We start from the raw sequence: 14,796 nt of genomic DNA, 5'->3' as shown, positions 1-14,796 counted from the left end.
TCAGTGCTGTGGTGTTAAGCAAAGTGCAGAACCTGAGTTGAGTCTTACAATCTGGAATACGGTTCCTTAGGCCTGTGAGTGTTCAGTGGAGGGGGCTGGACACTACAGGGAACACTCCAAGGATCTGGCAGTTGGTGTGTCCCTATTGCTATCCGAACAGAGAAACCGAGGCTTGAAGAGGCCTAGAAGGCTCTATATGTGCTTCCAGAGGCTGGTGGTTTCAAGGATCTGATCCACATCTGGCACAAACAAGACTTCCGCATGTTGAGGGTAGGTGGTGGTGACGTACCTCACAACCCTGGGTACCTCTGGGGAACATCACCAAGAGGCCTCTGGCTCTTTTTTCTGTGTACCAGCCCTTTGCTGGTGAAGGGCAATGTGCATAACAGTTAGCCAGAAAGGCAGACATTGTAATAATCAACACAGGAGATCCCAGGGCCTGAGCAGGAGTGTTAGCTACTGGGACGGAGATGGGTGGGAGATTTTGACATGCTGCAAACGAAGAAATGACAAGATTTGGGCTTGGCCTGGATGTGATGGGAGGAGTGAGAGACGGCCCCCGAGTTAAGTGCTTGAGTGAGAGAAAAGAGAGTTGTGAGGAAGAAGTGAGGAAGGAAGGTTTTTTTCAGCCATCTTAAATATGACTGGTAAGCAATCCAGGAGCAGTCCGTGAGAGACTGAGAAGCAGGACTAGGCAGAGAAAGTTAGATCCATGCCCACCAACCGGTATCTAGGACTCAGGTGAGTAACATGATTAAGCTGAGAGAATTCCCACTAGAGAAGGGGAACCAGGGGAGATGGGTGGGACATGGATGGACCAGATTCTGGACAGGGAATTGGATGGGCAGGAGACAGACTGGATGGAGACAGGGAACCAACCAAGAGAGGGACAGACTGGCAGGGGCAGAGATGGGGAAATGGACAGGGTGGGGACCAACCAGGCAGAGATAAGGATCTGGCCAGGGATGGACCAGCCAGGGATAGGGATCTGGCCAGGGAAGTTGACAGGGCCGGAAGAGACCAGCCAGGGGTAGGGATCTGGCCAGGGAAGTGGACAGGGCAGGGATGGACCAGATGGGGATAGGGATCTGGCCAGGGAAGTGGACGGGGCAGGGAGGGACTGGCCAGGGATAGGGATCTGGCCAGGGACAGACTGGCCAGGGAAATGGAGGGGGCACGGACAGACTGGCCGGGGATAGGGATCTGGCCAGGGACGGACCAGCCGGGGATAGGGATCTGGCCAGGGAAGTGGATGGGGCAGGGACAGACCAGCCAGCAGTTTGGATCTGGCCAGGGAAGTGGATGGGATAGGGACGGACCAGCCAGGGATAGGGATCTGGCTAGGGAAGTGGACAGAGCAGGGACGGACCGGCCAGGCAGCCAGAGGGTTCTGGTGTTTTGTTTTGGGGTCCAGGTGTGTCTGAGAAAGAATCATAGAATATCAGGGTTGGAAGGGACCTCAGGAGGTCACCTAGTCCAACCCCCTGCTCAAAGCAGGACCGATCCCCAATTAAATCATCCCAGCCAGGGCTTTGTCAAGCCTGACCTTAAAAACTTCTAAGGAAGGAGATTCCACCACCTCCCTAGGTAACGCATTCCAGTTTTTCACCACCCGCCTACTGAAAAAGTTTTCCCTAATATCCAACCTAAACCTCCCCCACTGCAACTTGAGACCATTTCTCCTTGTCCTGTCATCTGCTACCACTGAGAACCGTCTAGATCCATCCTCTTTGGAACCACCTTTCAGATAGTTGAAAGCAGCTATCAAATCTCCCCTCATTCTTCTCTTCTGTAGACTAAACAATCCCAGTTCCCTCAGCCTCTCCTCATAAGGCATGTGTTCCAGACCCCTAATCATTTTTGTTGCCCTCCGCTGGACTCTCTCCAATTTTTCCACATCCTTCTTGTAGTGTGGGGCCCAAAACTGGACACAGTACTCCAGATGAGGCCTCACCAATGTCGAATACAGGGGAACGATCACGTCCCTCGATCTGCTGGCAATGCCCCTACTTATACAGCCCAAAATGCCATTGGCCTTCTTGGCTACAAGGGCACACTGTTGACTCAGATCCAGCTTCTCGTCCACTGTAACCCCTAGGTCCTTTTCTGCAGAACTGCTGCCTAGCCATTTGGTCCCTAGTCTGTAGCGGTGCATTGGGTTCTTCCATCCTAAGTGCAGGACTCTGCACTTGTCCTTGTTGAACCTCATCAGATTTCTTTTGGCCCAATCCTCCAATTTGTCTAGGGTCCCCTCTATCCTATCCCTACCCTCCAGCGTATCTACCTCTCCTCCCAGTTTAGTGTCATCTGCAAACTTGCTGAGGGTGAAATCCACACCATCCTCCAGATCATTAATGAAGATATTGAACAAAAAAAGAGGTGGAGACTGGAGCACCTGTAGAGGAGGGTGGGTTACATACCTTTATAGAGAGGAATTCTGAGAAGTCTGTGGTTCGTTTCTTGCAACAAGACCAGCCCTGGACACAAGAATAAGATGCATATGGTCAGGTATGGAAAACAGCACTGACCTCTGGATCCCCACATCAAACACACACTTTCTTATATCCTGGATCTCCCTTTGTCCTGCATGGACTGTCACCCAGACCTCACATAGGCAGCTGCTTCTGGCATCTGGTTCTGAACTTATACAAGAGCTGTTCCTTTGCTGCTGCACTCACCTTCAGGGCATCATGGAATATTGGAACACCTGGGTGGTACACACAGGAATCTAGGAGCCAAAAACAAGAACATAACAGCCAGACTGGGTCATGGTCCATCTAGCCCAGTATCTTGTCTTCCGACAGTGGCCAGTGCCAGGTGCCCCAGAGGGAGTGAACAGAACAGGTAATCATCAAGTGATCCATTCCCAGCTTCTGGCAAACAGAGGCTAGGGACACCATCCCTGCCCATCCTGGCTAATAGCCAGTGATGGACCTATCCTCCATGAACTTATCTAGTTCTTTTTTGAACCCTGTTATAGTCTTGGCCTTCACAACATCCTCTGGCAAGAAGTTCCACAGGTTGACTGTGCATTATGTGAAAAAATACTTCCTTTTGTTTGTTTTAAACCTACTGCGCATTAATTTCATTTGGTGGCCCCTAGTTCTTCTGTTATGAGAAGGAGTAAATAACACTTCCTTATTTGCTTTCTCCACTCCAGTCATGATTTTATAGACCTCTCTCATATGCCCCCTTAGTCATCTCTTTTCCAAGCTGAAAAGTCCCAGTCTTATTAATCTCCCCTCATACGGCAGCGGTTTCATACTCCTAGTCATTTTTGTTGCCCTTTTCTGAACCTTTTCCAATTCCAATATATCTTTTTTTGAGATGGGGCGATGACATCTGCACACAGTATTCAAGATGTGGACACACCATGGATTTATATAGAGGCAATATGATATTTTCTGTCTTATCTATCCCTTTCTTAATGAGTCCCAACATTCTGTTTGCTTTTTTGACAGCCACTGCAGACTGAATGGATGTTTTCAGAGAACTATCCACAATGATGCCGAGATCTCTTTCTTGAGTGGTAACAGCTAATTTAGACCCCATCTCTCAAAACAGAGAGTGTCAGCACTTCAGGACACAATTCCCTATTGGTCAGCCAGCCCTCCTGCCCTGCTCCCTACAGCATCCCTGTGACATACCCGGGGCACAATCCAAACTAATGAGTAGCTGTGTCACCCCTGTAACCGTGGGTGCTTTATGATGCCCTTCTGTAGCAGCTCCCACCTGGGCCGCTCACAAACGGCCTTCCAGGGCTTGCTGGTGAGCCGCTGCTACCTGTTGGTTCAGCTCCATGGCTCACTGATGGTCAGCTGCCAGCCGGGGCTCTTGTGCATGCTTTCCTTGGCTCGCTCTCTCTGTCTCCCTTCTTTCTCCAATCTGGCTAGCTCTCGCTTTGAAGTTCTGTGGCTGCTGCTCATCTTTATAATTTACTGTTTCTGTTTCCCTTACTTGAAATAAGCAAACAGAAAGCAACAAACTGTAATCTCTCTGTGACTGTTCCCAGCCTCCAGTGCTATCCCAGTGCTTGAAGCATAAGAAGCTCAGGGGTGAAAGTAAGTTAGAGGACTTACCGCTACGCCGGAGTCCTGAGCAGGGGGTGTGGCCTCAACCGGAAGAGGCAGGGCCTTGGAGCCCTGGGGGCTCCCGGCTGCCAGCGCTACCGCGGGGCTCTGGGCTCTGGCAGAGCTTTAAAGGGCCTGGGGCTCCGCTGTGGTAGCAGCTGCCAGAGCCCCGAGCCCTTTAAATCCCCGCCTGAGCCCTACTGCCCAAGCCCTGGGGTAGCAGTGGTCGGGCTCCACTGGGGATTTAAAGGGCCCCGGGGCTCCAGCCGCCGCTACCCCAGGACTCGGGCAGCAGGGCTCAGGCAGGGATTCAAAGGGCCCTGGGACAGTAGCAGCGGCTGGAGCTCCGGGGCCCTTTAAATCCCAGCCTGAGCCCTGCTGCCCAAGCCCTAGGGTAGGGGTGGGGGGGCTCTGGTGGGGATTTAAAGAGCCCTGGAGCTCCAGCCACCGCTACTGCCCCGGCCCTTTAAATCCCCGCCAGAGCCTCGCCGCCGCTACCCCGGGGCTCGGGCAGCAGGGCTCAGGCCGGGATTTAAAGGGCCCTAGGGCAGTAGCAGCGGCTGGAGCTCCAGGGCCCTTTAAATCCCCGCCGCCGCCCTGCCACCCCTACCTCAGGGCTTTAAATTGCCCTCTTGGAAAGCTGGTCCTGGTACAGCGCACCAGCTCTTACCAGTACGCTGTACGGGGGCGCACCGGCTTACTTTCACCTCTGAAGAAGCTGTGCACAAACCCTCGTTCTCTGCACCACTGTGACGTACCAAGGTACAATCCAGACTAACGAGTAGCAGTGTCAGCCCGTCCCCTAACCTGGGGTGCCCTTTACCATGTCATGCTGCTCCTCCAGTCTGGCCTGCTCACAAACCATCTCCAGCATGTAAGTCGCTCCCAGCGATGTCTGTATGCTGCAGCCAGCCAGCCACCCCGTAGCTCTTACCAGCTTTGATTATACTGCAGGGTGACCCCAGCACACCCCCAGTGTTAGGCTTTCCCCTAGAAATAGGTGTCCTGGAATCCCCAACCCTCTCCTGGACAATACAAATATGATAAGTCTGTTATTTTTAAGATAATAATATGCCATCTTATTATTTTAAATAGTTCTTCAGACACTTCAATTTAAACACATTGGATTAGATAAAACAGTAAAAAGTGTATTAACTACACAGAGATTTTAAGTAATGAGACATAAAAGTCAGAAATGATTTACAAGAAAAATAAAGATAACACACAATTAGTGCCTAACTTAACAAACTATACTAAATTCAAAGCAAACCTTTTCTCGCCACATGCTCTCAACTGTCTTGCTTATGAAACTTTTAGGCCAGGACCCCAGCTTCCTTTGTCCCTTCTCATGTGGGGAATCAAAGGACAGAGAGAGAGGGAGGGAACAGGGTGAGCATTCCTTGAGGTGTTTACCCCTCATTTTTATAGTGTCAGTCCCCCTCTTGAAAACATTTCCAGCTGAGATTCAGGACATAGAGCAAGGTTGCCCAACTTACTGACCCTCTGAGCCGCATACGAAAATCTTCAGAAGTTCAAGAGCCAGGGCCCACCTGCCAGAATTCAGGCCTTCACCCCCATTGGAGGTGTCTGCTGGGGCTCTGGATTTCAGCCCCACTTCTGCTGAAGCCCTGAGACTTCTCTCTCCCTGCTGGGACGAAGCCCCTACCCCACTACCTTGCTGCAAGGCAGAGGCCCCGAGCTCCCACCCGAGTCTGATAAACGGAGAGTGGGGGCGTTGTGGGGAGCTCCGGGAGCCACGCTTTAACAGTAAAAGAGACACATGCAGCTCACAAGTCACAGTTTGGCCACCCCTGACACAGAGAGCCTATAGGGAAGGATATTCCCTACTGCTCTTCCTCACTGGTTGGAGCGTCTTTTGTTCCCCTTCCTGCTTGATGACTCTGTTTATTGCTTAAATCAAATTAAGCAGAGCACACATTCCTATGTTTGACACAGACCTATTTGCCAACCTCAGTTTGGAACATATGTTAAGATCACCATATGGGGGAACCTTTATAACATCACAGACACTGTCGCCACACACATTTAATCAGGACAATACAGACCAGCAAATTACGAGTTTTCAGACAGTACCTCACAAGGCATTCTCTATACAAAGATTATTACATCAGTGAGTAGGGTGTGGACACAGGGGTACACTCTGTCATGGCCACCCTGCTGGGAGAGGCTGCAGCAGGAGTAGCTGGGTGCTTCCCTCACTGCCAGCGCTCCTGCCCTGCTCCTGACAGTGTCCCCTCCTGGGTGAGGCTGCGACTGGAGTAGCTGGGACATCCCCCAAGCATCCACAGCCAGTACATGTCTGCCCTGTTTCCTACAGGGCCTCCTCCTGGGAGAGGCTGGGAATGGAGTAGCTGGAGCTTCCCAACAGCCAGCACTCCTTCCTTGATCCCTGTGGTGGCCCAGCTAGGAGCTATTGGGATTAGGGTGCCGAGTTTCCCTTCTGCTGAGCAGAGTATGTGTTCTTGAAGCCTGCTCCAGCCGCCAGTGAGGTGCTTGTCAGAGCAGCAGGTCCTTGTCCTACAGAAGTGAGTGAGATTGCAATAGGAAGGAGTGCCTGCTGTTACCCCTTTCTCTAGTTCAAGAAGTTGGGCCAATCAGGCTATTAGTAGGAGGCCTATTAGAAGGAACATTGCCACCAGATCAAGGGAAGTGATTATTACCCTCTATTCGGCATTGGTGAGGCCACATCTGGAGTATTGTGTCCAATTTTGGGCCCCACACTACAGAAAGGATGTGGACAAATTGGAGAGAGTCCAGCAGAGAGCAACGAAAATGATTAGGGGGCTGGGGCACATGACTTATGAGGAGAGGCTGAGGGAACTGGGCTTATTTAGTCTGCAGAAGAGAAGAATGAGAGGGGATTTGATAGCAGCCTTCATCTACCTGAAGTGGGGTTCCAAAGAGGATGGAGCTCAGCTGTTCTCAGTGATGGCAGATGACAGAACAAGGAGTAATGGTCTCAAGTTGCGGCGGGGGAGGTCTAGGTTGGATATTAGGAAAAACTATTTCATTAGGAGGGTGGTGAAGCACTGGAATGGGTTCCTTAGGGAGGTGATGGAATCTCCATCCTTAGAGGTTTTTAAGGCCAAGCCTGACAAAGCCCTGGCTGGGATGATTTAGTTGGGGTTGGTCCTGCTTTGAGTAGGGGGTTGGACTAGATGACCTCCTGAGGTCTCTTCCAACCCTAATCTTCTATGATTCTATTTGCAGGTCTGCTCCGCAGGGTAACACTTCTCAGATTTTCATTTTATGCCCCTATGAGATACTTAGCTTGGGACAGGCACCTGCAGATGCCCTCTGGACCAGAGGTGAAACTAAGCCGGTACGCCCCGGTACGGCATACCTGCAAGAGCCCAGGCGCTGTAGCGAGGTGGATCGGCTTCCCCAGGCAGCAATTTAAAGGGCCTGGGGTTCCCAGCAGCGGCCCCGGCCCTTTAAATTGCCGCCAGAGCCCTGCTGCCAGAACCCTGGGGAAGCGGCGGCGTTGGGGCTCTGGCGGCTATTCAAAGGGCCCGGAGCGGTAACGGCGGCCTGAGCCCTGGGCCCTTTAAATCACCGCCAGAGCCCTGCTGCCGCCTCCCCAGGGCTCCGGCAGGCTTCGGGGACGATTTAAACTAAGGACCTGGGGATGTAAAGGTCCCACCTCTTCTGGTAGAGGCCACACCTCTTAAGGACTCTAGAGTACTGGTAAGTCCTTTAAGTTACTTTCACCCCTGCTCTGGACAGTCAATGCCCTGCCTGGTTCTCATGCACTTCAGGAACCAGAGACTGTTCTGGGCTTTGAGGAACCTAGCCTAGCTAAGAGCAGAGCCTAGGGTCCCCATGTGTACCTGGAACTCCATCAACAGCTGCTATGACCCTGACCTCAGCGATTCAACCCCCATCTGGAAGGGAGTTCTCACTGACACCAGTTGCCTCCATTTACCTGAACTTCACTAGACTCCTCACTCAGGCTCCTGGCTTACTCGGAGAATTGGCCCTGGAAAAAACATTAAAATTCTGCCAACTCAATTAAATACTTCCAGGGGATTGGATGGGGGAAGGGGGCTGAAGTTATTTTCATGCCAAGGGCCCCAGGTTAGCTTAACCCTGCCATGCAATCAGTGCAGATTTGTGTCAGCTCATGGGCAGAATTTGCATCCCATTCCACATTTTCAGGCACCAGCTATTAATTGGCCATGGATTTCCACATGCAGCTGAATGCTGCTGACTCAGATTGGCATTTCCAAGAGTCAGGGAATCAGCTAGAGCAACTGGCTTACTGGAAATCCCAGTAGTTCAACTTCTGTTACCTGACACAAGGGCAAGGAAACATATAACAAAATTGAGGAAAACGGCTAAAATCTCAGCTCACTAACTCCTGGAAAACAAATCCACTTACCCTCAGAGTTCTTATCGGCATCAAATCTTTGCCCACAGCCCTTGTTGTAACACAGCAAAGCCATTTCCAAGGCTCGAACACAGCAATTGTAACTCCTGCCCTGTGGTGCAAAGGGTCTGTGCACAGATCGCTGTCCCTGCGCTGATTAATTACATTGCTCCGCCATGTTTCTGTGCAAAGCCTGCAGCAGAGAGAGGCTGGAAGGAGAGAGAGATGAGCTGGGTCTATCTTTAGGCTCAGCCAGAAAGAGGCGGTCTGGCAATCAGAGAGCAACCCAAAGATGGGCACATTGGCCCAGCAGCTGAGCTGGCTGGACATGTCTGTCAGCTTCAAGTGCCGCTGTCTGAGCAGACATTTCTGTCCTGCCCCCCTCCTGAGAGGGGAGGGCCCACAGCAACTGCAGGCGGGGAAAGGAACAAAATAAGAAAGAAGCCAAATGTATCCCTAGTGCAAGCCCACAAACTTCCATGCCCTGGTGTGAATAATGATCTGATCCCTGCGCTGGGAAGGCTGCTGCAGCCATAGGGCCTTTCTTTGTCCTGCTCAGTGACTCCACAGCACAATCACTCATCTTGCAGCAGCACAATATTTCCAGTGACCCACTCAGTCTGACTTTTGGGAAACAAAGTTGGGTTCTTCTCCCTGCACTGCCACCAGCCCCGAGAAGAACATAGCTAGTGAATCATAGAATACCAGGGCTGGAAGGGACCTCAGGAGGTCATCTAGTCCCACCCCCTGCACAAAGCAGGACAAATCCCCAATTTTTGCCCCAGATCCCTAAATGGCCCCCTCAAGGATTGAACTCACAACCCTGGGTTTAGCAGGCCAATGCTCAAACCCCTGAGCTACCTCTCCCCCGAGCTATCTGTTGTGGAGTCCAGCACATCCATTTATGTGAGTGTGAACAGTAAGCAAAGGTTGGTGTTTTTTATTGCATGTACAGTGTCACTGGGTTGGGGATAGAGGAACATCCTTAGACTAGCAGACAAACAGTTCAAATGACATGTTTAAAGGCCAGTTTCAATCCGAGTGCAGGTGTGTGCCAGGTCGTATTAGAACAGGGCTTCAGCAGGTGCTACTTTTACATAAAAATTTTCTAATCATATCCCTACTTTTAATTCCTTACACAGTGACAAGGAGGAGGCAATACATTTAAGTATCCTGAACTTCACTAAGAGGGAAAAGAATATTTGCAGTAAGTGATTCTAAGTCTCAACCTTGGTGTATGGAAATATTTGGCCAAGGACAAGGCAGGGTTCAGATAATCCAAATGTTACAGAAAGAACCAAAGATTTCTAGCAAACCAAGGGAAGAGACATTCCAGAAGGTCCCAAGCACATGCATTGAGCCTCCAGAGTGACACAGCTGTTCCAATGACTAAGGAGGCTGGGGGAGGAAGGTGCCAGCTATTGCTAGATACACAGATGTCACTGTCCAAAGGCACCAGCTGGACTTTAGCAAAGCACCTTAGACAGGGTCTTGTGAAATCCAGCATGGATGGAATGTTCTGTGATAGTGTCCAGCATGTGCTTGGGAGACCTCACTGAATTCAGTGTAAGTTTCTTTGGGGTTCATTGTATTAAACGCAAAGTTTATGTATTATTGTGGGCCAGGATTGTATGTAACCTCTTGTAAAGGGTTCATATGGCACCCCCTGCTAATGCCTGCTCTATGACTGCAGTGTTCTCTCTCTGCATAACTTGTCCCTCTGGACAGGTCATGCTTTAGTCCACCCCTTCTGGGGTAACAGAGCGTCCAATGACCTTACAGCAGGTCTTCTGTCTGCCTCTGAGCTCTTTATACCCCTTACCTCACAGGGTTTCACCCCACCTTCCTCAGTGACTGGTAGGGGAACCCAGGCCTACCCTCTATTCTGGGTTAAGAACATCAGAATGGCTATACTGGGTCAGACCAAAGGTCCATCAGCCCAGTATCCTGTCTACCAATAGTGGACAATGCCAGGTGCCCCAGAGGGAGTGAACCTAACAGGTAATGATCTAGTGATCTCTCTCCTGCCATCCATCTCCACCCTCTGACAAACAGAGGTTAGGGACACCATTCCTTACCCATCCTGGCTAATAGCCATTAATGGACTTAACCTCCATGAATTTATCCAGTTCTCTCTCAAACCCTGTTATAGTCCTAGCCTTCACAACCTCCTCAGGCAAGGAGTTCCACAGGTTGACTGTGCGCTGAGTGAAGAAGAACTTCCTTTTATTTGTTTTAAACCTGCTGCCCATTAATTTCATTTGGCGGCCCCGAGTTCTTATATTATGGGAACAAGTAAATAACTTTTCCATATTCACTTTCTCCACACCACTCATGATACTATAGACCTCTATCATATCCCCCCTTAGTCTCCTCTTTTCCAAGCTGAAAAGTCCTAGCCTCTTTAATCTCTCCTCATATGGAACCTGCTCCAAACCCCTAATCATTTTAGTTGCCCTTTTCTGAACCTTTTCCAATGCCAGTCTATCTTTTTTGAGATGAGGGGACCACATCTGTATGCAGTATTCAAGATGTGGGCGTACCATGGATTTGTATAAGGCCAATAAGATATGCTCCGTCTTATTCTCTATCCCTTTTTTAATTATTCCTAACATCCCGTTTGCTTTTTTGACTGCCGCTGCACACTGCATGGACGTCTTTAGAGAACTATCCATGATGACTCCAAGATCTTTCTCCTGATTAGTTGTAGCTAAATTAGCTCCCATCATATTGTATGTGTAGTTGGGGTTATTTTTTCCAATGTGCATTACTTTACATTTATCCACATTAAATTTCATTTGTCATTTTGTTGCCCAAGCACTTAGTTTTGTGAGATCTTTTTGAAGTTCTTCACAGTCTGCTTTGGTCTCGACTATCTTGAGCAGTTTAGTATCATCTGCAAACTTTGCCACCTCGCTGTTTACCCCTTTCTCCAGATCATTTATGAATAAGTTGAATAGGATTGGTCCTAGGACTGACCCTTGGGGAACACCACTAGTTACCCCTCTCCATTCTGAAAATTTACCATTTATTCCTACCCTTTGTTCCCTGTCTTTTTTTTAACCAGTTCTCAATCCATGAAAGGATCTTCCTTCTTATCCCATGACAACTTAATTTACGTAAGAGCCTTTGGTGAAGGACCTTGTCAAAGGCTTTCTGGAAATCTAAGTACACTATGTCCACTGGATCCCCCTTGTCCACATGTTTGTTGACCCCCTCAAAGAACTCTAATAGATTAGTAAGACCTGATCTCCCTTTACAGAAACCATATTGACTTTCGCGTAACAATTTATGTTCTTCTATGTGTCTGACAATTTTATTCTTTACTATTGTTTCAACTAATTTGCCCGGTACTGACGTTAGACTTACCGGTCTGTAATTGCTAGGAGCACCTCTAGAGCCCTTCTTAAATATTGGCGTTACATTACCTATCTTCCAGTCATTGGGTACAGTAGCTGATTTAAAGGACAGGTTACAAACCATAGTTAATAGTTGCACAATTTCACATTTGAGTTCTTTCAGAACTCTTGGGTGAATGCCATCTGGTCCTGGTGACTTGTTACTGTTAAGTTGCTCAATTAATTCCAAAACCTCCTCTAGTGACACTTCAATCTGTGACAATTCCTGATTTGTCACCTACAAAAGACGGCTCAGGTTTGGGAATCTCCCTAACATCCTCAGCCGTGAAGACTGAAGCAAAGAATTCATTTAGTTTCTCCGCTATGACTTTATCGTCTTTAAGTGCTCCTTTTGTTTCTCGATCATCCAGAGGCCCCACAGGTTGTTTAGCAGGCTTTCTGCTTCTGATGTACTTAAAAAACATTTTGTTATTACCTTTTGAGGACCCGCTAGATGGACCAGCTAGCCCAGGACCTGCTAGCTGGCAGCCAAGGATTCCTCAGAGTCCTTGCTGCCCTCCCTGGACCACTTCCTACTTCTTCTATACCCCACTGAGTGACTGCAGACTCTCTCCAGCAACCCCTTTCTGCTGCAAACTTCCTGGCTTTATAAGCACCACCCAGCCCCTCCCCAACTGTGCTCCATCATCAGTCAGGCCCACATTAACCCATTCATGGCCTGTGTGGGGTACACATCCCATTGCACCTCTCCAGGGGGGAGATGTGAACTGAGGGCTGCAAGTTCAAAGGACTACCACTGAAAACGTGCCAGATAAGAATGAACTTTTGGACAAGAATAGACAATAAGCATTAAGTGGATTTCCTGGGGAGTACCTGAAAGGTGGCGGGAGGGGTGGTTAATGCAAACTGCCCACTTCTGGTTAGGCAAAAACCCTGCCTTTTTGAAGCTATGCCCTGAGGGGCAGGTCTTTGTCTGCTGGTTACCTGTTCCTGAAGACTGGAGATCAAAGGCCTAAGCTGTATAAAGAAACAGATGAACCGCCCAGCTGGTCGTTCTGGTTCAGAATTTGATACAGCCATGAACTTGCAGCCTTGTGGGTTCTGAAGGACTGATGCCCACCAGAACTTGCGGCTGGAGTCGGAGGACCTCCGTTGAGCGTTTGGAATGTGTGAGGGTTTTTTATTGTTTTCTCTGTAATGCTTTCACCTTAAGAATAAATGTGCTTGCTTAGAAAGAGCTGTGTGGTGACTGGTGATTGCTGATAATTACTCCGTTCACAGCCTCAGGAGAAGAACCAAAGCACAGATGCAGTTTAGGAATTCTCGTTTGCTGGGAATATCACAGTGTACGCAACGAACTGTGTAGCCTGGAAAAAAACTCATCAGGAGGGAGAGAGACATGAATTTCCACCCAAGAGAGGTGACAGATGATGATCTGGGAGCCTAGAGTGGATCCCTTGGTGGACCACAGAGGGGAAATACTGGTGCAGTTGCCCTGAACTGAAGGGTCCAGACAATCCAAAAGTTAGAGAAATAACCAAAGGCTTTCACCAAACCAAAGGAAAATACATTCTGGAGGGTCCCAAGTGCCTTAAGTATCAGAACTGATATGTCAGATCCAGTGAATAGAGGTGGCTGCTAGGAGGAAGGTGCTGGCTACTGCTGGATATGCAGATGTCAGTGTACAAAGGGAGCATAACTGGACTTCAGTAAAGCATTTCATACAGGTTCTCACGAAATCCAGCATGGGAGCATACTCTCTGGAGCTTCCTCAAACATTCCACTGTCATCACTGAGGTCACAGGAGAAAAGAGCAAATGTTATACAATGTTTTATAGTCCCAGACTGAGTTTGCCCAGATTCTTCCTCCTCCTGATTCTCTAGGCCCAGAATCCCACCAGTCTCCCCCATCAAAACAGAAAAACCCTCTCCAGATTAGAGATTTTAATTAATTGCCACAAAAATCTAGGAAAGTTTTATTCTCATTATATCTATGTACATAAAGACAAACATATCATATTAGACACCATTGCCTGCTGGAGCATGCTTACTTCTCTGCTCCATTTCAGCAAACACAAGTCACTTGGGTTTGATCAGAAATGCAGATTAAAGAGTAGACTTTTAGAAAGGAGGCACACAGGGAACCCACTGAAGAAGGAAATCAATTTTGCACTGCCCAGGTGTTGAACCCTGTCCCCATCCCTTTGAAATGCCTGTGAACATAATATTACTCCTTAAATGCCAGCCTGCTCAGTGCCTGCTGACATCTGACCTTCCCAGGCTGGGAGGTGTCAAAAGTCCAAAGGCACTGAGAACCACCCAGAAAGGTTTGGCCACAGCAGCCAGAGAGGAGTCCCAAACTTAGTTCATGTTGCTTTATAATGCCACCTTCCAAATCAGGCCTTGACCTCTGACCCCAGGGTGTCCTATCAAGCAGGCCAGTTAGCTTTTTCCTCGTCATTTCATAGGCTAGGAAGAGGGCGCCGTTGGAGGAGAGTGCGTGTATCACTGTGGGCATCAGTCCACAGTAAAGAGCTGTGAAACCTACAACACAAACACCACGATCAGGTGAGCTCACCATGCCTGTGACAGACAAACAGAACGTCCCCTACGGAGCCCACAACAGCCTCAGCTTGGTGAGATTCTCAACCAGAGCAAGATATCAAGGGAAACCCTCCCAGGCAGGAGAGACCGAACCTGGGAAATGTCCAGAGCCCCTTTCCGAGAACCCTAGGAGAACCAGAGATTCCAAGGCCAGAAGGGACCATTGTGATCATCTAGTCTGACCTCCTGTATGACAATTCCCAAAAATAATTCTTAGAGCAGATTCTTTACAGAAACATCCACTCTTGATTTAAAATTGTCAGTGATAAAGAATCCACCACCTTGGTAAGTTGTTCCAATGTTTAACTAACAAAATTTACACCTTCTTTCCAGTCTGAATTTGTCTAACTTCGGCTTCCAAGTGTTAGACCTT

At 49.0% G+C, this 14,796-nt stretch overlaps 1 protein-coding gene across 5 annotated transcripts in view; it reads right to left on the bottom strand.

The window, feature by feature from the left end:
- The window catches only part of ITGB1BP2 (integrin subunit beta 1 binding protein 2), a 43,711-nt gene that overhangs the window by 17,688 nt on the left and 11,227 nt on the right, over positions 1-14,796 (bottom strand). For 2 of the 5 annotated variants that reach the window (XM_077826331.1, XM_077826333.1), the window contains exons 1-4: positions 12,804-14,050; positions 8,473-8,669; positions 2,679-2,728; positions 2,421-2,477 (exon numbers count right to left, since the gene is read on the bottom strand). In XM_077826331.1, coding sequence (XP_077682457.1) covers positions 2,421-2,477; positions 2,679-2,728; positions 8,473-8,536 — 171 coding nt within the window. In that variant the 5' untranslated portion in view covers positions 8,537-8,669; positions 12,804-14,050. Of the gene's footprint in view, positions 1-2,420; positions 2,729-8,472; positions 8,670-12,803; positions 14,051-14,796 lie in introns of those variants that run through there. The other 3 variants (XM_077826332.1, XM_077826336.1, XM_077826335.1) reach the window with 3 other exon arrangements.

The sequence above is a fragment of the Eretmochelys imbricata genome, chromosome 9, assembly GCF_965152235.1.
Source record: "Eretmochelys imbricata isolate rEreImb1 chromosome 9, rEreImb1.hap1, whole genome shotgun sequence".
Taxonomy (NCBI): Eukaryota; Metazoa; Chordata; order Testudines; family Cheloniidae; genus Eretmochelys; species Eretmochelys imbricata.
Note: the sequence above shows the minus strand (reverse complement) of the source record. Positions and strands in the feature narration are given on the sequence as shown.